The 25,656-nt window shown below is 43.6% G+C and overlaps 2 protein-coding genes across 5 annotated transcripts; one reads left to right on the forward strand and one right to left on the reverse strand.

Annotated features, from left to right (window-relative positions):
- Positions 1-444: 444 nt before the first annotated feature.
- On the reverse strand, positions 445-6,582 carry LOC117733362 (protein ILRUN-like). 3 transcript variants are annotated; one of them, XR_004609726.1, is made up of 5 exons: positions 6,293-6,582; positions 4,374-4,528; positions 4,076-4,273; positions 2,163-3,270; positions 445-1,908 (listed from the first exon to the last, which is right to left on the reverse strand). XR_004609726.1 is itself a non-coding variant. In XM_034536958.1 (5 exons), the coding sequence occupies exons 1-5, from the start codon at positions 6,454-6,456 to the stop codon at positions 1,873-1,875; spliced, it is 879 nt and encodes a 292-aa protein (XP_034392849.1). In that variant the 5' UTR covers positions 6,457-6,582; the 3' UTR covers positions 445-1,872. The 3 variants fall into 3 exon arrangements, 2 of the variants coding, with proteins under 2 accessions (XP_034392849.1, XP_034392848.1); XM_034536958.1 differs by having other exon boundaries at positions 2,945-3,270; XM_034536957.1 differs by having other exon boundaries at positions 445-3,270.
- A 1,241-nt stretch (positions 6,583-7,823) lies between these two features.
- On the forward strand, positions 7,824-25,515 carry uhrf1bp1 (UHRF1 binding protein 1). Of its 2 annotated transcripts, XM_034538134.1 has the most exons (21): positions 7,824-8,042; positions 11,218-11,380; positions 13,372-13,410; positions 13,597-13,688; positions 13,785-13,974; positions 14,099-14,239; positions 14,366-14,536; positions 14,775-14,955; positions 15,125-15,211; positions 15,716-15,886; positions 16,081-16,220; positions 17,751-17,892; positions 18,092-18,285; positions 18,441-19,651; positions 19,805-19,989; positions 20,075-20,214; positions 20,343-20,493; positions 21,032-21,297; positions 21,705-21,813; positions 21,952-22,022; positions 22,989-25,515. In XM_034538134.1, exons 1-21 carry the CDS (start codon positions 7,999-8,001, stop codon positions 23,103-23,105), a joined length of 4,005 nt encoding a protein of 1,334 aa, XP_034394025.1. In that variant the 5' UTR covers positions 7,824-7,998; the 3' UTR covers positions 23,106-25,515. The 2 variants fall into 2 exon arrangements, with proteins under 2 accessions (XP_034394025.1, XP_034394026.1); XM_034538135.1 differs by lacking the exon at positions 13,372-13,410.
- Positions 25,516-25,656: the final 141 nt, after the last annotated feature.

The raw sequence follows: 25,656 nt of genomic DNA on the forward strand, positions 1-25,656 counted from the left end.
AACTGATTCATTCTGCAATCTGGAAACTTCAAGAGAGATGCAAATGCCTTTAAATGTCTGTCCTTAACATTTTTGCACAGGAAATGCGAAAAGGGACCCCTCGCGGTCAGGGAAGGTCGGGTCAGGGACCCCCCCCCACACCCCCGCCCCCCGGGGGCCTTACAGTTACCACCTGAATAAAAAGGTGTGTTTACCTGACCTGGTGGTCTTACTGTGGATGCTGAAGAGATAACGCGGAGATAAAGTCAGAGTGGATAAACCCTTCAGGACTCAACTGTCCTCGTGGAGCAGAAGGAACCCCTCACGGGCCTCGCCGTGGGGCTCAGTGCATAATAGGTCGGCCGGTTAGTGCGAGCGAGCGAGTAAATATGCAGCTCACGATGCGTCAAGACGACACAAGTCTGTCATTTCATTCTATTCTTTTTCTTCTTTTTTTTTTCCCACTGCCGCAGTTAAGTCTGAAAGGATCAAACAGGATCAAATGTGGGTTTTTTTCACACAAAAAAGAAGAAAAAAGCTCACCGATGATTCGTGAAAATAATTTGGAGACTCTTGATGTGGAGCATTCCAAGCATAATTTTAACAATAGACAGAAATATTCAGAACAATAATTACATAAATAAAACTGCCAGTTCGATGCAAATACACAATGTCGAATCTTTGGGTAAATGAATAAACATTATCCTCTTCTACATTCATCAGATACATTCAACTTAATAGGATAAAAGCAACTCCAAGACCGCACTAAAAAAAAAAAGAACATTTATGTTCGAACAATGTTACGTTGTCTTTTTTTTTACCGCTGCTCATATGGCTTGAATTCGATGCCTTATGTCAGGGTGTGCATTAATCCTGTGATGCTTCATTCTAATGCAAGCATGTAAAAGAAAAATAACTCTTAGCTTCCGACAATAAGTGGGGAAATCTCTAATACTGCATTATTACTAATAATGAATACTCTGCTAATATTCTTGTAATATTTCATAGATGTGTATATATGAAAACCAATGACTCTATTTCATGTGTGGTAGAAAAAAAATTCCAAGGCTTTAGAGAAAAAAAACGTTTCTGTACAATTTTGAAGTCTAAACTTTAACAAATAATAGGAGCCATAATGTAAATAAATGAGTTATGCTTATCAGTGCTGATCATATCTTCTGTGTTAAGAGTAATGTCCGACTCCCTCCAGGGCAGAACATTTGAAAACGCCTTTTTTAAATTGCTGGTGCTACTACGACAGCATAGAAATGATGGCCCATAATACCACGAGCCATGTATATGAGCAAAATATATATTTCTGAAGGATGTGGCTGTCCCCCTTTTGTTAAAAAGTGTATATTAATTGCTTCAGAGGCCGATAGCATTAGATTTAGTTACAGGTACAGAAACCCAATCAATATACCAAGAGTCAGAGCAGAAACTGGAGAATCAGTTGGCAAAATAAATGGCTTTTCCTCCAAAGTCTCTCTTTCAGGTTTCACAATGCACACACACACACACACACGTATACACACAATTTTCACAAATACCCGCCCCCCCTCCCCGCCGTCATCGGCATTTTCATTTGCACTCTTGACAACAAACACAAAAAAAGAAATCCAACGGAAAAAAAAAGAGAAAAAAGTCACCACTCAAAAGACTCATAGCACTCATTTTTAACTTAGCATTCACACGTGCATACGGTGGGTTGGCGGGATGTTGGTTGAGCTGCACGTCGGGGAGCATTGGCCTCTGGTTTTTCTCTCAAAGTGGAGCTGGGTTTTGCATAAAGTGTTTTTGAATCGCCACACTCTCTCGACCAGCTACTTTCTCTCGTTGGTGTGACGAGACTCCAGAGGTTTAGTGCTGCTTCAGTGTGACAAGTCCCTCCATTTAAGAGTGCCCAAAGGGATAGGGCTCCTGTATACCCTGTGAGGAAGAGAAACGATGAACAACAAGGACGAGACAAAAACAACGTCTTACGTCTACAATTGCGCCGTCTGTAAAGTCTGTAAATGCTAAAGTCTGTAAACTGCTCAAACGCCTGCCTCGGTTGTTTTTATTGAGCTCCGTCTGCCTCCAGACACTTCCCACGAATTTCGGAGGAAACTTTCCACACCTGCCTTTCTCCTCCCGTCCACCAGATGCCCTTAAGACTTCCAAATCCTCTCCACCTGCCTCACCTGCCTCTAACGGTGTCACCTGACCGCCGGGAAACGGAAGCAGCTTTCTGGGTTCCAGCTCTCCTGTGCCGCTGCTTGGCGTCTGCTACCCGTGTTTTGAGGCCTGCGGTTTGGACTCCCCTCTCCTGAATGTCTGTATTTGCGTTCTCAATCCTGTTGACTTGTACACTGATCCATGACACAATTAACGCTGGTCTTTTTGTACACTATTATAGCAGGCCTGCTAATTGAATGACATTGCCATCAACCTGAGCTGTGCTTTGTGTGTAGTCGTGATTTGCAAATGTTGGAATGTGAAAAGGCTAAACTGATATGATAACCTGGTGAATGATAAACTGCTAAACATCAGAGATTTAGCATCCATCTCACCGTACGCAATCATAACCTCACAAATCCGCCAGTGTGGCTGTAGACGGTTCGTTTAAAATGGCAAACTGGAGGGAATTAATTTCCCTGCGGTTTCAAGTTAATACGTTGAGGAGCGACCTAATTTATCTACTACGGCAGCCTTGAGAAATGCTTTCTGTGTAAAAGTATATTGAATTACTCAAATAGTATATCAGCCCGATAGAAATGAGATGGATGAGATATTTCTCACGATTGGCGCTACTTTCATTACTCGCACAATTTTAAATGTATCTACAAGGCGTTTGTAGAAAGAAATATCCTTACAATCAACTTTGTATTTATAGATCAGAATTATTTTTTTTTATAGAAGGCTTTCAGACTTTCAAGTTGCCATTCTGCTGATGATTGAAATGTGAAGATTTGATAGATCTTACCTGGTTATAAGAGACTACTGATAGATTGCTTTGTAGACTATTTGCTACTAAGTCCACAGAGTTGTGTGAAAGTCCATTCTGATCTTGCTGCAGCTGGTTGGGGCTTCCCTGCCAATGTTCCTCTGCGACCCTTTGACCGCTGGCATCGTGGAGGCTGTTGTTGTTGCTGTTGGGGCACTTGCTCTTCTCCGGCGAGGCGAACGGGTTGTAGTCTTCTTCCATGCTGCGGTGAGGCTGCGTGTTGAACTCCGCTTGGAAAGAGGACAGCTGCTGCGTGACGCCGAGAAGGCCTCCGACCTCCACACTCAGGATCACCCAAATGACATCTGTCAGAAGAAAAATGAACAGCATGTTAGAATACACAACGCCACCACCAGAAGATTTTATGAGCCGGTCTGAAAATATCACTTTCGGAAGCTGCACCACACACACACACACACCCCCATGATATCCTCAAAGATTTAAATTACTCCAGATTCTGCAATTCTTCTCTCCCAGGGTGGGTGGTGTTAAGTGAGGAATTATTGCCATGAACACCTTAAAGAAACATTAAGGCCAATTCATTATTAATTGAGTATCCCACCGCTGTTTAATTTGTAAGTAAACAAGTCTTGAGGGGCTTCCTGTTGGGATCCTTCATACACTTTTAACTTGCAGGAGGATATAAATCAGTTAAATGAATGACTCTTTAATTTAATGTGTGTGCCGATAGAATGGTCAATCGCTCTTAATAGTTTTCGCTGAAGGAAATTCATTGAAAATGATCTTGCTCTATTATCTTGAGTAATGGTTGTTTCAAACTACAGTACTCTGCTTTTTATTCACATGTCGGCAGCTCAGTTCAGGACTGGTGATTATTATTTAATTGCTCATTTATTCTATAGCTTGGTTTGTCTGCCCAAAATCCTAGAGCCCAAAAATAATAATAAGAAAGCAACAAATCTTCACATTTGAGAAGCTGGAATTTTTTATTGGAAAATTAATGAAAAAAAAAGAAATGTGTGTATAAAAATAGCTGCTATTCATTTTTCTTTCCATCGACTGACTCATTGACTTAATTGTTTCAGTGGGTTCTTGAGCATATGTACTGAAGAGCAACAATTCAGTTGGTTTGCAGTTTTCTGTCCTCACCTCCGAAGTAAAGTCCGGTGGCTGTGCACATTCTCCACTGGCCCTGGTACATGCCAGGAGACGCAGGGCTCTGCATCTGCACGCTAACGTCGGCCATGTCTTGAGGGTCTAGAGACCGCACCATCACCATGTTCACGTGACCGAACTGATCTCCGCCAACATACTTCAAACAAACCCCTGGAGGCCACGACTCTGCACCTGGAAGACACATGGAGAACTCTTTCTATTATAATCATTATGTCTAACTCGCGGGATCTGCTGTCAGCTCTGCGGTCTCTTATTGTTCAAGCAGACTTACCCGTGTTCTGTACTCTCCAGGTCTTTGTGAAAGGCGTGTCCGGTGGAACTGATTCGCCCTCGCCAATCGTCACATCGCTCACAAAGGACATGCACGGTGCACTGATGTTGGGACTCTCAAAGTCGTAGTAGGCTCCGATGGCTGCTTGTAAATTCCTGGGGGGCGGGCAAAGGCACAAATCCAGGTGATCAGTACAAATGTATATTGGGAGTATTCAACTGCAGTTTGCACATAATATGAATGAACAAACGTCAGGCCACGTGTGGCCACATTCTCTTGTCAATATTTTGCACATCCCTTCAACAAACCATATTGCTCTTTCATTTGAAAAACAAATTAATTGTACATACTTTTACAGTATTTGTTCCTTTTATCTTATTGGGTTTTTTTCTTACTTGACTTTACAAAAAATCTATTTTCCTCAATGTTTATTGTTATGCACCAAGACACATTTCTTGTATGTGAACACCTACAAACCAATGAACACGATTCTAACATATTTTGACAAAACATATCCCATTGCGGTTGCCATACTCTCAAATAAGCATGGAAGCTGTAGTAATTTAATGCTAAAAGTAAATAAATAATGATGTTAATTTTGGTAGGAAATGATTGCTACAAATGTGGAAACCACAAGGACACACATTTGACAAAATCCAACTGAAGAAGACTTGTGCCAAGGGCCTGGGAGTCAATCTCGCTCCCTGACAACAATCTACAGCAGAAGATGATATGTTTGTACTACAATATTTACTTCTTAACATAATTCTGTGGTATTTTGTGCTTCAAAATGCGTATATTGTCTGCAGGCCCAGAGAGATTACGAATGGGTGCCTCCCGTGTGATGCCGGTCATACATAAACCAGCAGTTTGTATTTTTAGAAACCCCGTTGCGGAATGGCGTCACGTGTTACTACAACAGCCTCCACCGCTCTCCGATGTCTCCCGTAGACCTGCATTAACTTATTACTGCACATGCGCTGAAACATTAAGACTTCGATTTGACCCCTTGATCAGTTTTCACCCCCCGATTTATAACGTCGAATATGTCAACTTGGGAGTCTCATTTTAAAGCCGAAGAAGGCATTTTAACGGTAGTTTGAGATCTATTTACAGCAACATTACGTGAAAAAAAAATACATAAAACATAGTGTCCGGGCACAGTTAGCCCGGACACTATGTTTTATGTTAGTATGTTACTATGTTAGTTAGGTAAAACTAAATTAACCAGCCTCAAGCTACTAGCGCTTGATGAGCTTTGAGCTACACTGGCCGGACGTTACATTTGGGAATACGTTACGTAATAAACGGTTGGCGTCAAAAGAGTGAGACGTTACGTTAACGGTTGGTCGTCTCGGCTGTAGATAATGTGAAAGTGACGGAAGGTCCGACTCAATAAGCAGTTAACACACTGCGAGGGAATAGTTTTAAACTTTTTAACCGTCAGTTGTAACCTAGCTTTGCACTAAAAGTGGCGACTGTGGTTTACAGCTCCCATTAAAAAAAAAAAAAAACGTTGCGTTACATAAATTACTTTCACGCGTTTCGTTTAAATAAACAAGACACCGACGTGGACGTGTGTTAACTCCAGTTTTAAGCGTTTTTTTTTATCGCAACACGCTGCTGCCCACCGTGTTCCCCACGGTGACTCAGCTAACGCTAACGGTAGTCACGTTACTACCACGTCGTTAGCTGTCATTGTGCCCACGTAAACATCCCTAACTTAACCGCTCTTATCCAGACACAATGAATAATAACGCTCTTAATGATTCCCTTCCTCCTCCCCCTCCCCCCCCCCCCATTGTTTTACCGACGACATGTCTTTGAACGAGAATAACTGCTGGGTATAAAGCTAGTTAACAGCACCACTCGTCTAAACAATAACCCACACAGCAGGCCGGACGAATCCTCGAGCTCACCAGTTGGTCATGTCCAGGAAGAAGGCGCATCCGGCGGGGTTTAGCTGGAACCCGAGGAGCCTCTGAAATTCCGATATTAAGATGTCTTTGTCTGTTGTACCCATGCAGCTAAATTTCTGCATGAGCTCCTGGTCCAGGTCCAGGTCCAGGTCCATGCCTTCCATCACGGATTCGCCCGGACAGAGACGGGGGGCTTCGCTCCTAATTTAGTCCGAGGCCTCGACTTGTCATAACAAACTCAACAACAGGGCCGAGTGCGCATGTCACATGATTGTGTTTTGTGCCTATGAGCCACGGGCCCGGAGGAGGAAAGAAAACACTGCTTTTACACTAGGGGTGTTATTACAGTAATGTTGCTATGTAATAATTCATCTATAATACCATCAAATAAGATTGCACGTGTGTTAAATTTACAAAAATAATTTACAAAATATTGTGAGAATCATCATAGCATTTTGTAAAATAACTGCTATTGGCCCCAGCCTATTTAATGTTTGTTTCTTTTGCAATAGTTGTATTTTTACACAAGAAATTGAGCCTCCAAGTTCCCATCAAGCATGGCACACACAGCACACTGAAGATGGCAGTTTTGCTATTTTTTGCTCAAAGACGCATGAAACCAGCCAGAACTCTTAAACTAGAATCCTCACTGACTGCAGGTGGTTGTTTATCTATTTCATGATACAGATTTTAATACTAAGATGTACCAGATAGGCTACTAATAATTTCCGCGGCCTGACAACCCGCCCAGAGGCCCCAAACCCTCAGGGGGCCCAAAGGCTCCAGGTTCACCAACAAGAGCAGGTTGTGATAATTCAATTAATTACAGGTGTCTTTGTTAATACTCCATACAGTACTACAGCCTCTTGAACCATATGTGCAGATCACAGACCCAGCTTTGCTATAGGACATAAAATGTCCGCTCTGAGGGTCCCACAGATTTGGATAGTGAATGTAATTCATTCAAGCTCACTAAGAAGATTGATTGACAACACATGAGTTATTTTCAATTTGTTATTAACAGTATTTATTTATAGGGTGATATTTATACCAAAGCAGGATGATTTGTATCATGATGTACTTATGTTGGTGCATGTTTGTGTTGTACAAAATACTGTATCATTTATTTCAGCCACTGTCTTAAATTAGTTTTGTGACATTGTTAGAATATAAATGGATTTATTTTGCACACATTTGTGGAGAAACTACCTGTTTTATTTACTGTTCTTCACTTGATTGCTGTTTGTCTGACTTAATATTTGTTTAACTGTGGTCATGAATTAAGTCTGATTTATTATTTTATCTTGTCTGGTCTCTCTTGAAAACGGTATCTGGATACACCCTTGTCCTTCGATGTTAAAAAAAAGAATGAACTGTAGCATCCTCACTTGCACAGCGTGTCATCAGTGAAGTCTCATTTTATTTGTAAATATTCAGTCCTAATGGCTGAGAGAGAATCTCCGCCCTCCTGTTCTCCCCTCCGCGTCCAGCAGGTGGCAGTGTCTCGCCGCTGTGGTCCGCCGTGGTCGGTCGCCGTCCGGTGTTTGATGAGGCAGCGGCTACTCGGCTGTGCCTGCAGCGGCTGAAAAGATGCACACAGCTCGGGCTGTGGACAACAGAGAGGTGCCTGGAAGCTAGTAATGCCGCATGCTGATTCTCAGCGGTAAAACGGGTGTTTGTCTCTACGACACGGACGCGAAACAGAAATGGCCGGAATTATTAAAAAGCAAATTTTGAAACATTTGTCAAGGTAAGTGTCATTTATTTATTTTTATTTTTTTTGAGGGGGGGGGGGGGGCTTTGTGTTAGCCACACTTAGCCCGGCTGGATGATGGGTTTAACGTTACCGTTTCAGCTAACGCTCGTGTCGGCTATCTAACGTTACGTGTAAGCAGCTACATTGATTCCCACTTTGGTTCCCAACGAGCTCAACGCTTGCATGTTGTAACGGCCACACGAGAAAGACGAGACTTGACGTGGACCGTGAACGCCGCATGCCAGTTCAACCTGAACGAAACTAACTAATAACCTCTAACTAGATTACTCTCCCAGCTGTGTGCACGTGTTAATAATATATACTGGCTTTAGAAAGCTGATGTGCATTAGGTTCAATGAGCCATCTTTCATTACTGCACTGTACCCCACTTACTTTGTCATTTTGTGCCACTTCGTGGTCTAAGGGCCATGCAGTGTCACTTAGGGCCATGCATAATACAAAATGGAAAGGCGAAGAGGCTGTAATGTTATCCGAAAATGCATATTTTCTTCTTTAATACCACTCAAAGCACATCTATCTACCTCCCTATCTATTTATTTTGTATCTAATCTAATCTAATCTACTTGCCTGGGTATTTGTTATGTTCAGTACAGCATTACAAAACAATGCCACAGATTGTAGACATGAAGAGTTATGGAGAAGTTATTTTTTGACATCTTTACACAAAAATGCACCAGGGTCTTTTAAAGGGCGTTCTTTCTTCAGCCCTGACTCAACATCAGTCAGTAATACTACTATAGTCTCATCAACATTCATTCAGTCTTTGGACCTACATTGTACTCTGGTCACCTTGAGCATCCTCTTCAGAGGAGAGCATGTTCTTTGTACCCGCCCTTACTTCCTCCATAGTGATGCTGCTGCTGCTCAAGAGTCTTGGGGCCTTCTGTGTGCTGTTATAAAGGTTATAAAGGTCTCGTAGCCACGGTTCAAGTTTACCACGAGACGGGAAAATAAGAATGTGCTAAATCCATTTTAATGACCCGTATTCTCCCCCCCCCCCCCCCCCCCCCCCCCCCCCTCTGTTGTGTCCGTCACTGAATAATTAAAACAAGTTGTTTTTTTTGCACCAGACGGGACACAGTGGACACGTAGACATGCAAAAGCACGTGGATGCTGCTGACCATCGTTTGTGGGGAAATTTGGCTTTGGAGTCCATGCATCTCTTCCGCTGTCTCTTAAGGGTCTGACTCAGTGTTGCATGATTTTTTTATGACGCTAATATTATTTTAAGCCTGGGAGGATGACGACAAGCTCTTATCCTCAGTTGGAACCCAGACCTACCTGCAATGCATTCACATAAAATGTCATATCCACTTGTATGTTTTGCTGTACAACATACAGTGGACTCCTGAAACCACTGAGGGATTGTTGGATTTAAATAAACCTTTTCAATGGTTATTCTTTAATTTTAGGCCTAATCGTCTCAACAAGCTCTTGGGATTGTTTAATTGTAAAACCAAACAGTTGTGCTTTTGGCAAAGTTTGTACAATAACTTCTTTCTTGCCATTGGAAAGCTGTGGGATTTCTATGCTCTTTAAGCCACGCTAATGGGCTAATCTAAACCTATATGGCTATTTTCTTTTTCACTAATGGAACCACTAATCAGTGGTTTTTCCCCCTTTTTTATGCAGATGTTAATTATGAATACCAGCAAATCACTCCTTTTTACGTTCTGCCAATCCAAAAGGTAAATGTAATCAAATGCATGGGCTTTAACCATCAAGCATGACTCACTAAAGGCCCTCGAGGAGTGTACGAGCTGACATGAAATGAAAGCAGTGGGTTTTGTCCGCAGTAAAAGTGTTGAGTGGTTATTTTGTTGGGAAGCTTTCGGCTTTGACTAGATTATTGGCGACAGGGAGGCCAAACAATGTCAAATATTTTTGAGAAACCTGACCACATTCGCACGCCGTCCCATCTGTTTAATTCATATTATTAACCAAACTGAGGCTAAAATGTTGAGCAAAACGAAGGACTACGGAGCTGCTTGGTCGATGTCGTCTGAAATGTCCCGGCTTTGCCATGGACAGTGTTCAGTCATGTGCTGAGTGTAAAATGAAAAATACCAAATTGATTTGCTCTGATCGCTGCTGTTCCTGGCTGCTGGAGCTCCCTTACGTGAGCACCTTTTTCGGAGATGTTAACCTCGATGGGGAGTACGGCCTGCGTGGCTCTCGTAAAGGAGGCTGCTACAGTTTCTCAGGATGACTCATTCATTTGCACTCCAGTGGAATCCGTTTGTAGTTATCACGGTTATACGGATCAACTGCTAATATGGATTAAAAATAAGCCTGGTGCCGAATCATTCCTATACAAACGCAGTTAACATAATTTGCTTAGAATCGTGTGCTCATTCTGGGTCTTTTTCATACATGATAACATATTGGAAAAAAGTGTACGATACTTAGTTTGTCAAAATGCAGTACGCCAAAAAGTACCTGGATGTCCCAATGCATCCAGTGGCATCTTGCAGTGTGCCAGTCCTCTGCTCAGCGGATACTTTAGCAACGGGGACAAAATTCAGAATGCAAAATGCATACTACATGTGAAACAGCGCGTACTTTGTATGGGCGGCTGCAGTACTAAAAGTAATACGGAAAGAAATGCGATCCGGAATGCAGTGAAGCTTATGACAAACGTGGTGTTCCTCGGGCTACAAGAAACAAATGTGCACGGCGGAAAAGTACCTGTGGTTGAAACCGCCGGTGAAACATCTGTATTGTACAGATGTTACAATTCAGTACGTAATGAAGCTGCCTGCTCATGGTCGTGTGATAATATGTTAATGTCAATTAGACGGTAATCTGCATGAGACATAAAGATGTGATCATTTTGACACCGACAGATGTACGATGCACTGTACTTCAAAAACGTGTTTTTCTTTCACTTGATTGCTGTTTGTCTGACTTTAATATTTGTTTAACTGTGGTCACGGATTCTTGTATGAATTAGGTCAGATTTTTTAAAATTGTATTTCTTCTGGTCTCTCTTGAAAACGATGTGATCACTATACGGTGTTCTGTACTTCAAAAACATGTTGGCCAAGCGGCATGATTTAAATTGGTTTATTTAGGACTTCAAAATCATCTGTGACATATACCAATGATGTGTATTCACTCTGTACCTGGGCCCCCTTTTTTTTCGTAGGTTCACCAAGAATCTGTCCCCGGACAAGATCAACCTCAGTACGCTGAAGGGGGAGGGGCAGCTGTCCAACCTGGAGCTCGATGAGGAGGTTCTGCAAAACATGCTGGACCTGCCTACCTGGCTCGCTGTCACTCGGGTCTACTGCAACAAAGCCGCCATCAGGGTATGTTGTCATCGACAGGTTGAGCCACCAAGCAGCGACTGCAGAAAAACCACATCATTCATTTTTCATTTGCAAACTTAACAGAGCTTTTCTGTGTATTAATGCGAGAGGGCTTTTGAAATTCAGAGTGGTTTGAGACGCAGATAAGCACTGTTGGAGGCACGGCTGAGAACGTTGTGAGGCTTCAGACCGACACTGGTTGTTGGTAATAGAGCGACAGGCCGTGATTCACAGGGACACAAAAGGCCGGAGGCTCGAGTGATGCTGAGATAAACTGGCTTCTGCGCATTGAGCTGTTATGATAGTTGGTTTGTGTCTAATAATATTCATAGAATCGCTACAATGTGTATTCTACACATTACGTAAATATCTTCACCTCCCATGAACCTTCATTTCTCCTCGAGCGTCCTCCAACTGCAGCTTTGCTGTTGGAAGGGAACATCTTTCTCACATTGTAGGACAGCATTTCATAATATTATGTTATGTATATTCTGGCTTGCAGCCGTACTGTACAATGCATCGGCCTGACTCGAGACACAATATCTTTCACGGCTTAATCGGGTTATATTTAATAATTTTGCCATGTTTCCATTCTTTATTTTGCAACCTGCATAGCCTGCTCCTTTAAACTGTATCTTATCAGTGAGGTGTGTGTGTGCTGTTGCCTGCAGTCAACAGAGTGCTGAGAAATAACTTCTCCTTTGCAACTGTTACTGACTGTTGGTTCGTTTTCCTATTTTCAGACTTGCCCCAGGCTAACTTCTCATTTAAAAAAAAAAGCTCCATTATGAAAGACCAAAATATTTTGAACTGTTGGTCTGTACCAGGCTGCTAATCATTTAGTTTAAAAAAAAAAAAAAAAAAAGTTTCACTCCCATTTTCTCCCTTAGCTTGAACTACACCATTGAAAGATGGTGATCCCCCTGTTGTCGAGGTGTTAGTAAGAGGGCTGTAAGGAGGACGATGTTGTGCGTTGTTAGGCGGGTTAGGGTTGTTCACTCCAACACCTGGGTCCAGACTGAAAAAACAACTCGTGGGTGGATTGACGTACAGACATTCCTGGTTCCCAGAGAATGAATCCTACTGACATTTAGTGACCTTTCCTCTTGGCTCAAATACTTTGGTTTATGACCAAATACTAGAACATCAAATGACGTTGTGTGAAGCGCTAATTAGCACGTTAGCATGCAAAAGTAAAACGTTGAACGTGGTGACTATTACACCCGCTATACATCTACATCCAGCATAGCATTTAGCTCAAAGTACAGCGGAGCAAATCTACCTGCATGGCTGCAGACCCTTAGTCTCTTTGATCTTGACCTACATTTTAAACTGTATTAGGGCTGCAACAAAAAAAAAGAAAGCAAGACATCATTATCTTACATGATTAAATGACTTGAACAATGAGTTAGATTATCAACGTAGTTGCCGATTTTTCTTTCTGTATATTGATCCGTCTACTTAACCATTGCAGGTCAAAACTCTACTAATGTCAGACATCTCGGGATCGAGATAGAAGTTCTAGTGTCAGTGCGAGTTGTAATAAGTTATTATCCGCCATCTTAAGGCATCCACAGGCACAACATCAGTTTGTATTGCGATCCAAATCATACACCAACAATAATCACAGGGAGCTGGCGGCTCACTGTGTAAGTCATTCACAGCTCGAAGGCTCTCGGCATCCTGAAGCTAAATGAAATTTGAATGGAAATTCCCGTCAAAGGCCTTGAGAATGGAAATGCAGTATTTCACAACACTTTAAAATGGCACCAACAAGGGCAGTCTTTATGTCGTTGTTTTCTATATTTCTGTCAAACGATAGCTTATTTGATTTATTGAGCGGAAGAGTCTCCGGATATTATAGCGTGGCAGTTGTTGTTGTTGGAGCAGGAGCTCGATGTTCATTGTGCATGCTAAAACAGGGCAGAATGCTGTGGCAAGTGTGTGTGACTGACTCTGTGGACCTCCCCGTCCTGTCTTTATTTGTTTAGATACAATGGACAAAGTTGAAAACAAGCCCCATCTGTCTGGTAAGAATTATGTTATTGTTGTCCTCCAAAAGTCCGCTTCTCCCTTCATTTATTCATCCAAAAATAAATAAATTGAGCGCACTCTAGCGGTGTAATTTTTACCGTTTAGTTACACTTCTTCTCCATAAATGATGCTTTGTGTCTTGTTATCATCTGTAAATGTCCGGTTTCTTCTTCTTTGTGAAGTTCTTGGATAAGGTGGAGGTAGAAATGAGGACCTGTGAGGAGCCGCGTCCCCCTAACGGCCCCTCGCCTATCGCGATAACAGCCGGCCAGAGGTAAGCCTGCGTGAATCCCGTGTTCTGACCACATATCTGATGTCGAATGCTCCGTGCCGTGTGAACGTTGCCTCCGCCCACGTCGTGTATCCACAGCGAGTATGGCTTTGCCGAGAAAGTGGTGGAGGGCATGTCGGTCCGGATCAACTCCATCACCATCAAGGTGCAGGCTCGTGCCTTCCACGCCTCCTTCGAGCTCTGGCAGTTACAAGGAAACAGCCTCAACCCCAAATGGCAGCAGAGTGACCTCCGCTACACCCGCGTCACCGACCCGAAGAGAGGAGAGGTACAGTGCGGCACACTTTAAAGCAATGGCGTCCGTTGCCTTTTCTTTCTCTGTGTGTCTAATAAAAAAACATCACCGATACCGAAATGTGAATGTGTTTTTAAATGTTTCTCGCTTAAATCAGGTGTTGACGTTCAAAGAAATAAACTGGCAGAGCCTTCGAATCGAGGCGGATGCCATCGAGAGTGACGACCAGGACCTCGGTAGCACCCCGTTACGTCTCATCACCAACCAGGGACGCATTCGCATCGCCCTGAAACGCCGAGTAAGACTGCACATTCGTGTGCTATTCTGTGAGGCAATTGATTAAAAAAAATGACCAACTTGACCTCATCAAAAGTTGTTAATTGTTTGCAACGAATCCAGTTTAATAGCCCGTTGCTCCGTCTAGATAAAGGACTGCAACGTGCTGGCCTCCAAGCTGCTCTTCATTCTGGACGACCTGCTGTGGGTGCTGACGGATTCTCAGCTCAAAGCCATCATCCATTACGCCAAATCTCTCAGCGAGGCCATGGAGAAGTCCGCCCAGCAGAGGAAGAGCAGGACCGCTGAATCCCTCCAGGTCCGGCTAGTATACCTCCCAAGGTTTACTTATCTATTTCTATCTTCAACCCGCCGCATTCCAGCTAAAGTGTGTTTCAATGAGTTGGCTCAAGACTATTTCTGGGTATATTTTCTATACGTTACGGGTCAAGTTATTTTTATATTTTTTATTTTTTATTTTTTTCCCACGACGAATATTTCTTCACTTTGTCACATCGTCTTGTTGACTCAGATATTTGACTCCTTGTGTGTTTTAGACCGCTCCTCCATCGCCTGGCCTCCATAACCTTTGGACGGAGACCCCACCCGCCCCCACTGGCACCCCAAACAACATGAGTCAATTCTTTGATCTCTATGATGTCAAGGAGTCTTCTTACCACACCTTCATATCCCGTTTGGACTTACACATATGCAACGACAGTTCTTCAACCGATGACGGTTAGCTGGAAACGTGTAGTCATGTGTCTTGTAAATCAAGTGTATTGATGCTGTTTTACTTCAGCATGAAGCCACAATTGTGCTCCCTAAAATACAATGGCTTGCGAAGCATTTGACAGTTAATTCCTGTCGTGATGGTTTTATCCGCTGACATGTGATTTTTGTGCAGATGAGGCTCCCCCGCCGGGCTTGCAAGGCGCCATGCAGCTGACATTCAGGAAGCTGGGTTTCGACTACTATCCCGTCCACAGACCTGGTGAGTGTGACTGCTGGTCCTTCAGCAGCGTTTGCCCAGAGGCTCTGTCCAGCTCCCACTTTAACCACGGCATTCATTGTGGACCGGCTGTGAGGAGGATTTACTCCTCAGGCGGACTAATGGCCATGGAGAGTGACATCTTTCTTTGTGTGCTTCTTGAATGTAGAGCAGCAGAGTTCCCTCCTGAGCCGTTTATGGTCAATTACACACAAAAAAACAAAAAAAAAACATGTATGCAGAATGGATCCACAACATCTTTTGAACCATTTCATTGTTATTTTCGGGTTTTATGACCGAAATATATATATATATATATATTTGTATTCTAAAGAACTCAACATGCAAACAATCTCTTTCTTTCACTCTCTCTCTCTCTCTCTCTCTCTCTCTATTGCACAAATAGCCCATGATGCTATACCTCCCCATATCTTCAGAGGAAATCAATTTTAAGTCCGGAATGGTTGCTGAATCATAACTGCCCCTCTCGCTGCTGCTTTATTACAGCTGATGGATGTCGGCACTGGGAACGCCACAGTGGAGCCATGGAGGCTCAGGCCCAGTGGGCTGGGAAGCTGCTGCAGGAGTACCAGAGGAGAGCAGAGGCTTCTGGGTTCCCCGGGCCACACCCTGAGGGGCCCCAGTCCACCAAGGACTCCTCTGCAAAGACAGCTCAAGGTGTGAAAGATTTGTCTTGTACTCGGAATGCTTCTTCAAAACAACTTTTCTTCAATAAAACACAATCAAAAACTGTGTAATCAAGTAAAACATGTTCTTGTTTGGCTTCGTACGACAACAAAAAACACTCGGGAGCAAAAATGAAGCTTTCTGCTCGTCACAAAGTGTTTCCTCTATCCCTCACGTCCTTTCAGACGGACAGTCCAGTCCCAAGTCGAGCCCCTCTGACACAGAGCAGGCGTCCAGCAGGAACTCGGCCCCTCCAGGGGCAGCACTGAAGAGGCTGCGATCCAGCTGTGTGGTGGTCAGGATGGATGACGTGGACATTCACCAGGCAAGTAATAATAACAATAATAATAATGATACATTTATTTATATAGCACCTTTAAAAACAGGGCTTACAAAGTGCTCTACACAGAAGCAAGGTAAAACCATAACATCAATACAAGTAAACATTTCAGAAAATACATGAGGCAAAGGAGACAATGCCATATAGGTAATGAACACAATAGAGAAATAGAAAATTACAAATACAAAATAAAGCAGAACAGACAAACTAAAATAGGGGAACCAAAGAACTGCATAAAAGGACGTCATCTTGGAGGTAATAAAAGGTGTACCAGTCCGGTGTTGGGGCGTGGAGTCAGCAGGAAGAGTAGAGGGTGCTGGGGGAGCTGTAACAGTTCCTAATTTGGTGCCACCATCTCGCTCTTGGGGACTGTTGTTGTGATGACGAGCTAATGGTCCACTGATCCGATTTACCTGCTCTGCCAGAAGCCTGACTTCAGTAAATGGATTGAGGGACATCTGTTCTTCAGTCAGGCAGAGCAGGAAGTCGCTTTGCATTTAGAAAATGTTAGCGGTGACAAAGCAGTCGCAGACATTATTGATATTGGGGAAATAAAGAGTTCATAATTGTAAAATGGAACCAATCAACCTCCAGCCACATCACTGTTGATCGATAGTAGATCATTACAACAGGGTCAATATCAACATCTCCCTTATTGTCCTACTGTGGATCATGTACTGTGGAACTGCTTCCAGCTGTTACCATGTGAGGGAGAAGTGCAGTCCTTGGAAGTGATCGGTTGACAAACAGATGTGATAGCAAACTGCTTTTATTTTTTATTTGCGTGATCAAGATAAAGCTTCATTTAGGGGACACGCATGATTATTCTTGAGGGGGAAAAAACATGCGTATATAATTGTCTCTACTGCAAAACTGTAGCTCTGCTAGTGTCATGTGCAGCTGAGTGCTCATCTATTCAGTTAGCTGAAACCAGCAAAAGGGCGTGTTACACGAGCAGCCCTGCAGGCATCTGCCTAACAACAGGCCGTACGCATGGAACACAAGTCTCTTTCGGACGAGCTATCTGATATGTTCTATTGATTGTTGTTATATTAAAATATAGTGTTATAATTGCCGTGCTAACAACCTTCGCTCAACCTTTTGCTCCAGTGCCTTTTCATCTGAGATTGAGAAACCCCCTGCCAATTCAAATTACATGTTCATTTCACTCCGGACGTTTCACTTTTCATCATGAAAGAACGTTTAAAAAAAGAAAGAAAAAAGATTCAAGCTATTTTAAGTTCAAAACACTTGTAGTTCCTCATTTGATAGAGCCAGAGACACCGAGGGGAAGTTCTGTACGTGTCTGGGTCTCCACCTTTTGGTTTACGACGCAAAGTCACTGACGTTAAAACTCGGGTGCTTTTTAGTTCTGTCATGTGTAACAAAAAGTGTGCTTTTGTTGAGTAATTGAGTTCCTTTTTGTTTATTATTTAGTCTTTTTAAAGTATGTATCACACCCCATATTTAGTGCCATTTCCACCACTGTTCTGACTTCTGCACCTCAACATCCAGGTGTCCTCGAGAGGCCGTCAAAACAAGAAGACGCGCTCTTTATTATCCTGTAACCGTAAAGCTCTGCGTCTGCCCGACAACGTGCCGGCAGTTCATCTGCAGTTCACAGAATACTACTTTCCGGACAACCCGAGTTTTTCAGGTATCGTGCAAACGCATTTGACCATATTTGTGTTTCGGATTTGTTTGACAATGAGTACGTAAGCCTGCTTTACTCGCATATTGTGTGTTTTTAAAAGTATTTTTTTTTATTAATGCACAACCCATCTTTTTATATTAAGTATTAAGCGCTTCCGCCTTGGTACATTTACAGCATCTCTCGCCTTTTTTCCATCTCCCAGTGCCCACCTCAAACCTGTATGCCCAGCTGAACAGCCTCCAGCTCTGCGTGGACCCCGCCAGCGTGCTGTGGATCAATCTGTTTTCCAGAGGTCTGCTGCACACCCTGGACCAGGTCAAAGCGTTCTACCATTTGCAAGACAGCAGCCGGGCTGAAGAGCATGTCGACATCCGCATGGATGTCACTCTGCTCAAGGTGAACTGTTTTTTACATATTAGTGGTTTCTTAAAAAGATTAAGAAATATACATATTTGTAGACCGTTTTTTGTCTGAACGGAGCTTGTTGTTATTCTAACAAACGTCTGTGAATCCATGGTTGAAGAGACTGTTTTTGATATTCCTTTCTATAGTTAATAATCCCCTTGGATTCTTCCATATTGGACCATCCGGAGCGTCCACAGTCCCTCTCTGTTACTGTACCCCAGATGGTTCTCAGTAACACTCGCCTCTGCCCTCACGGCTCCAGAGCGGACCTCAACAGCACCTGCAACAAGTTCGCCAGCTGCCCTTTCTTCCAGCACACACCGCCCTGCCCCTTCCCCAGAGACCGGAGTGCCTTCCACCCTGTCCCAGCCACCTTCCTCCAGCACTCTCAAGTGACTGAGCCACAACCTCTGGAGAGAAAGCAGCTGCGATCCCAGGATGTCTGGTCTCTCAGTCTGTCCCGTGTGACCCTGGGTTTTGATGGAGCGCGGCGATTCCCCAAAGGCGGAACGCAACCTTTTGTTGAGCCCTTCGCCATGTCTGTGTGGATGTGTCAGCCCTCGGCCTTGAAAAATGGGTCCTCGCCTTCCTCCTCCAGTCCCAGCGGAGCCCCACAGCCTTCCTCAGAGCGGGAAGAGGCTTCGCTTGCCTCTATCCACTTCTTGGCCCACACCATCACCCCAGTGAAGATGTGGCTCAACCACTACCAGTATGTCGCCCTGCTGAGGATGAAGGATGCCATGGCTCGGTTGGGGGCGGAGTTAGGCCGGGATCTACGAGATGTGAAGCAGGCCCGCGGCCAGAAGACAAAATCCACTACAGTGTGTCTCGCCCTCCTGGTGGACTCTGCAGAATTGGGTCTCTTGTTGCCACCAGTGAGCACAGAGCATGAGGAGGAGGTCCCCCACACCCCAGAGACGGACAGCCCCAGCATAACAGACTCTGACATCTCCCCCACTCATCACTCTGCAGTGCTGGAGGACAGCGGGGTAGAAAACGGCATCTCCATCAATACTGTCTCTGCAAATGAACAGGATGAACAGGATGGGGTGGTGGAGGAGGCATGCGAGGCTGTGGAGGAGGGGTTGGAGGGGGACGGCTCGACAACCCAGCAGGACACCCCTGTCCTCTCTCCTCCACTCTCACCTGGACAGTCGCCCATGCTCTCCCGCGAACTGTCCAACTTTAGCCTGGAGGGAGAGCTGTCCAGTGCCATCAACGTCACCAAGGATGCGACCAAAGATGCCATCAGTGCCTCTCTGGACCTGACCAAAGGGGCGTTTTCAATAACAAAGGACGCCTTCAGCATGCTGAGTCGCGGCTCCGGCATGAGCAAGTTGTTCAGTACGCAGGCAAAGTAAGTGCGAGTGCTCTCCTGCTGTGCTGTTGGCAATATAAGTGTGTGTTTGTGTGTCTGGAACCCATGCTGTCCACCACATGCTTTTACTGGCTGTCCCTTAACAACTCTGTGTGTGTGTGTGTGTGTGTGTGTGTGTGTGTGTGTTTATAGGGAACCGGTCCAGCGTTCAGAGGAGACCTCCCCCTCTTTGGCCGCCAGCCTGCGCCACCAATCCATGAAGCAGTCGCCTTCCCAGCATTCCTTTGACAGCGTGATCTTGGATGGCAGCCTGCCTGACGAAAATCTCTCCGTGGATAGCGATATCAGCAACAATTTTGTTGTCCTCATGGACTCGGGTGCTTAAAACACGACGACGTTTCAAAAGCAATTTCTCTGACTTACACAGGTGACGTGTACTATAAGTTTGACTCGTGTTTCCAGAGTCGGGCGTGGAGTCCATGCGTCCCAACAACACGCCTGCAGGCAGTCGAGGCAGCATAGGCCCTGGTACTGAGGGAGGTTCATCAGCGGACCTCAGCAGCTCCCTGTCCCAAAGTATGGAGGACATGTCTCAGGATATGGTGGGTCACTATGCTCATTTGGCAGATTTCATGGATAGATTGGACCCGCCAGTGGCGTTGCATTATTCTCCTGAACAAAGTGATATTTACACGTGACGTTGTTGTTGTTGTTGTGATGTTGCTCCCAGTCCTCGGTGTTGCTGCTGGTCCTGAGTGGAACAGCTTGTACCATGGAAGTGAAGGGAGAAGACCAAGTTGTGGCTGTAGAAGCTCAGAATATGAGCCCTGTGCAGTTGGGCAATGTCCGGGTAACAGACCTGCTGGCGGGCCTCATTCAGGGTAACTTGGATTATTGGTGCCGTGCTGTTTGCTCTCTGTTTACTCCTTTTTTATAGTTGACTAATCAGTGGGTTGCTAGTCATATCCTAGAAAATAGGTTTTAGAATATGTGGATAGGTTTAAGAAAAAAGGAAAAACATATGTAACTCAATCCTGGTCTATGGTCTTGATAGATATGTGATGGTCTTTATTTAATTCACCAACAATCTTTACACAAAGTATTTGTATGATTTTTTATTATTTTTAAAACACACACAATCCACCTACCAGATTCCACCTACATATTGATTGATATCTAACCTCAGCAGTTTCAAACAAACTAATCAAATTTCAAATGTTAAGAATTAATATTTGACCAGTGTTCATTTCGAGCCTCATTTGCGTGATCTCCTGCTTTTTGTATGATGCCTCTAAATCAGAAGTTAGTCACTACATGTCGGCACATTGCCTCAGCTGCTGATCCAGTGACAGTGTTGAAAGCATGTAGTATCGCGTCCACGTGGCTCTCAAATGTACTTTCCCCTTTTGTTTTCTGCAGCTCCGAGCGGACCCGTCCCTAAGCAGGACGGACCGGGTATCGGGGGCTCTCCGGTCGTGTGCATGCGGGCAGAAATGGGTCCATCTGCAGCCCGGCACTCTGCCGTGGCCGAGTCTTCGGGCTTTTTGGACATAAGAGTGCGAGACTGCCAGGCCCAGTTGTTAGCCTCCACTGTGACCAACATCGGTCCTTTTCTGGAGGACGAGTTCAGCGTTGATGGTCAGCCAATGAAGTTACATATGAGCAACATCACCATCACTATGAAGGTGGGCTATTAATACTCTCAGTACATTATTATTATTATTATTATTATTATTATTATTATTATATACAGAATTAAATTGTGTATTATTCTCTGTTCTATACACACAAATTGGCTGTAAAAAAAAAATGTATTTTCGCCCTCAAGATAATCTAATCTAAATCTAACCCACTCTGTAAATCCACTGAAATGGAAAACATCAACCAGTGTGTGTGTGTGTGTGTGTGTATATATATATATATATATATATATATATATATATATATATATATATATATATATATACCCTGGACTCCTTGTAATGCTTAGGCAATACTGAGTGGATTATTCCTGGTAAAAAGACTGAAACCATGTTGGTGTGTGTGTGTGTGTGTGTGTCGTTAATTGTCAGATCTCTTTTGTTTCTTTTAGGATGACAGCCCTAAAACCTACCCGACGGCCCCTCAACCTGTCCCAGCCTCGTTCATTGTGGACCAGCTGCTGCTCGAGCGCGGTGACGATGGCATCATGAGGCTCAGAGGTGACCAAGAAAACAACTAATTTGTTCAAATATCAGCAGGATCACGAACCGTAAAAATCCACAAATACTCCCGCTCGCGGCGTCTGCTGTAACGTCCTCACAGAAAGTGATCATCACCCTTTTCCTTTTTGATTGCAGCTGAAGGTACAGACCCCCCGAAAGCCTCGCCAGGTGTTCCTGTGTCCTGCTCTGTTGAACAGCAGCGTGAGGTAGGGGAGACCAAACAGAACCACGTCCTGTAAATGCTTCAGCTTCACATGTCTACTGCTACTGCCCCAATACCTGGCTACTCCGTACTCAAGTGATATTTCCTATTTATTTAAGTGTATAGCACATTGTTATATGATATTAAGCTATCACATTTCTCCCTGACTTCAGGTAGCTTCACATATGTGTTTGCATCCCTGTGTCATCCCCCTGTCACATTTCTTAAAGGAATTCACATTAATTGTTGTACACTGTTGATTTTATTTTAGTACACACACCTCTATGGTCATTATGTTTCTCCAGACCTAAAAGACATGGTTATATCCATGTAAAGCCATATTTATTGGTCTCAATTTTAAAATACAAGTATGTAGCTACTGATCATTGTCCCGCAGACTTATTTCCACACCCAGATTTGCCCTAAAAGATTTACAACATGTTCCAGTTTGCAAAAACATTCTCCAAAATACCGAGTACATGACCTCAGTGGTTGCTTTAAGCCCGTCTCTATCGCAGGCACATTTTAGGGAGTCGACAAACAAAAGGACCTCTTTGTTTCGTATTGTACTGTAGAGCGTAACATTACTAATAAGTGTGAAATCAAGATAAAGCTTGTAAACTATTTTAGTGGCTATGAAAATGAATATCACCACTGCACCAACAATGCATTAGGCTGCGTGTAGCTCTGTATTGCACGTTGAGATATTCAAACCTCATCTGATGTGCAGGTTCTACTCGTGTTTAAATCTGCAGTTCTCTGCTCCCTCGGTCTTACATGCAGCCGTAATACTGGCGTCCTGTTACTGCTGAACTCTAAGATACACAATTCAGAGACGATTGCGTAATGGTAATGTGATTACACCTGTTGCTGTCCGGCAGAATCTGATATCCGCCCGCTTGGCGTGCACCACCTTGCCAAAGTGTGCATCAGCTGTAGCTGGAACTAACCATCCCATAATCCGTTGCAGAGACAAACCCTGGAGTCCCAGCTCTCTGACGCCCAGGCCGCTCTCACCCAGGCCCGCGGGGACAGAGAGCGCCTCCTTCTGGAAGTCAGGAAGCATAACCCCACGTTCACTCTCTGAGCTTCTCTGCCTTTGACCTGCTGGGGAACGGTGATGGGATGGATCGGGCTGAATGTCGGGAACCAGCGAGACTCAATGAAAGCACGTCTGGACATTGGACATGTTCGAAAAAGGAGCTTTGGATCCGAGTTGTGGCTTTGGATCGCGTCCCACTCCCCAAAAGCTATAGCAATTATAAAAAGGGTAACCAAGTGAATTAACTTATAGGTACATTTATGGTACTATGTTTTATCTGGCGGTCTAAATATTCCTCACTGCTGTTCTCATCCAAATCCGTGTGCACCGTAATCTCATCGTGTGGTTTCACTGCTCGTCATGCAGCATGCAAGGTTTAATATCATCACGCTTTAATTCTCTCCAGTAAATTGTTTGTGTTTTTGGAAAATTGAGCACATGCCAAAAAAACTCCTCCTCATTGCCAGACCGCTGCAAGTCCGTCAGCCGCCGCCTCCACACAACCTCACTTAATGTCGAGCATGCCTTGTGAACAGCGCTCATTTACATGTAGCTCATTTACATGTAGCTCATTTACATGTAGCTCATTTACATGTAGCACGTGTACAGATAGACAGTCACGAAGCTGAATAGATGTAATGACGTAGTTTAATCCCGTTAGGTGTGTGTTCCGTTTCACTCGAACGCATTATGACAATATTATCAGCTGTTACTCGTTGAACATATTTAGGGGAATGCACTTTTTTTTTTTTTTACTTTTTATTTTAAAGGAAGCAGAACTCCACTGCTTTCACTCACAGACGGTGGCATTTCAATTTCCACCGGGGTGGAATGGTCACGCACTCTTATTGAGCTTCATTTGTACTGAGGAACGATGTTCTCTGTGGTCAAACGTCCACCAGAGCACCAGAGATGGGCACTTCTGTGTGGACAGGAGCTCCAGTATTGAAATGGGGTTCGTCTTGTCACTCAAACTCCCTGGTTTAAGGAGGTTTGGGATCATACTACCTACCAATTCTAATACTTGATCTCCTTAAAAACTGGTATTGTAGTTTGCCAGGAAACATCTCCGACTGCTCGTGTCATTACCTCTGTGCACATGTGTCATGTATAGTCAAGTGGTTATGCACTTACATGTGTATATTTATTTAGATTTGTCAGTGTTTTTTTTGTGGTTGGACTAAAGTTACTTTACAGTGTATTGAAGCCATATCAATCAAAGGACAAGACATTTTAAAAAAGCGGTGGTACTGATGATGTGTGTGCACACAGTGTTTCATGTAAATGACCAAAATTCACTACAAACACTGAGATTCTTCAGTGGGTTTAATCCTGATCTCCTGCAGATTTTTATCTATCACACCTGTTGCCAGTTTAAATGTGTTTACTGTCTTTCTTCTATGCATATAAATCTGTTATATGCATGGATTTTGTTCATCAAAAAGATTGTTGAACAGTATAACATGCATTGTGTGAATACTTTGGTAAAACATTTTACGTACAAATGTTCTGTTGTTAAATCTGTGGTTCAGAATGTTGCCTTCTGGGTAGTTTATCTGTTCAAATGATCTTTCATTATCATCCCATTGTGTGCTTGGGAGACCCCTGGTGGCCGAACATGCCAGAGCAGTCGATATTTAAAATCTTTTCTTTATCAACTTTGGCTGCCTTGCAAGCTCTGAATGACCACTTTCCATTCTATTGAGAGGAATGTTAAATATTTAAGCAATAGAAAGATAACTTTGGTTGAACCAAAAACATGACAAAAGAACCATAACGCTACACATCTTTCATGTGGAATTCTTCAATGTTCACGATGACTAATAGTAATGTACCCGTCTACCAGGTTTTAATGTGTTCCCCTAACCTGCATGTCTAACCATCAGTGTTATCATGCAGAGATGCTGCCCTTTGACCTCAGTATAACTCCTAGTTGTGATCGCAGCTTTTGATGTTTTTGTTTTTGCATGGCCTTAGTAGACAACAACAAAAAAAAAAAAAAAACAGCGGTACAAAGTTAAGACTTCCCATGCTGGATGCCACATGTAGCTGTAAATCCAGGTTATATGCCGCCGCCCCCCACCCCCCACCCCCCCGGGGAGTAGCATCCGTTTCTGCTGACAAACCGGTGCTCTACGTTCCATCTGCACATAACCATGCAAAAGAGATGGGATGGAGAATGAAGGGAGACTCGCTTCAACCTGGCAAAATGTGGCCAGAGAGCAGATGCATGTACTGAAGTAATGTTGCATAGTTTATGCCTTGTGAATTACTTACACTTGTGGGATAAATTCTATGGAATTTGTCACTCGTTTTGATGTAAATCTGTATTTTTGTCAGTTGTGTAGTTATTTTGTATCGTCTTTATCACTTCATTGAGACTAATATAAAATTGGTTCTGTGAACCAACGCTAGTATGTGGGAAATATTTTGAAAGAATAAATGATTAATTGAACACATTTCAGTTGTGCCTTTTTAAGTTTTCATAGAAACTGCGTGTTTTGATTGCAACAAAATGTCTTTAGCCTCCATGTTTGTCAGCAAGATACAGCAATTTATACATTGAAGTCTCACTCCAATTATTTTAGAAGTGTGA

Source organism: Cyclopterus lumpus, chromosome 7, assembly GCF_009769545.1.
Source record: "Cyclopterus lumpus isolate fCycLum1 chromosome 7, fCycLum1.pri, whole genome shotgun sequence".
In the NCBI taxonomy this organism is placed as follows: Eukaryota; Metazoa; Chordata; class Actinopteri; order Perciformes; family Cyclopteridae; genus Cyclopterus; species Cyclopterus lumpus.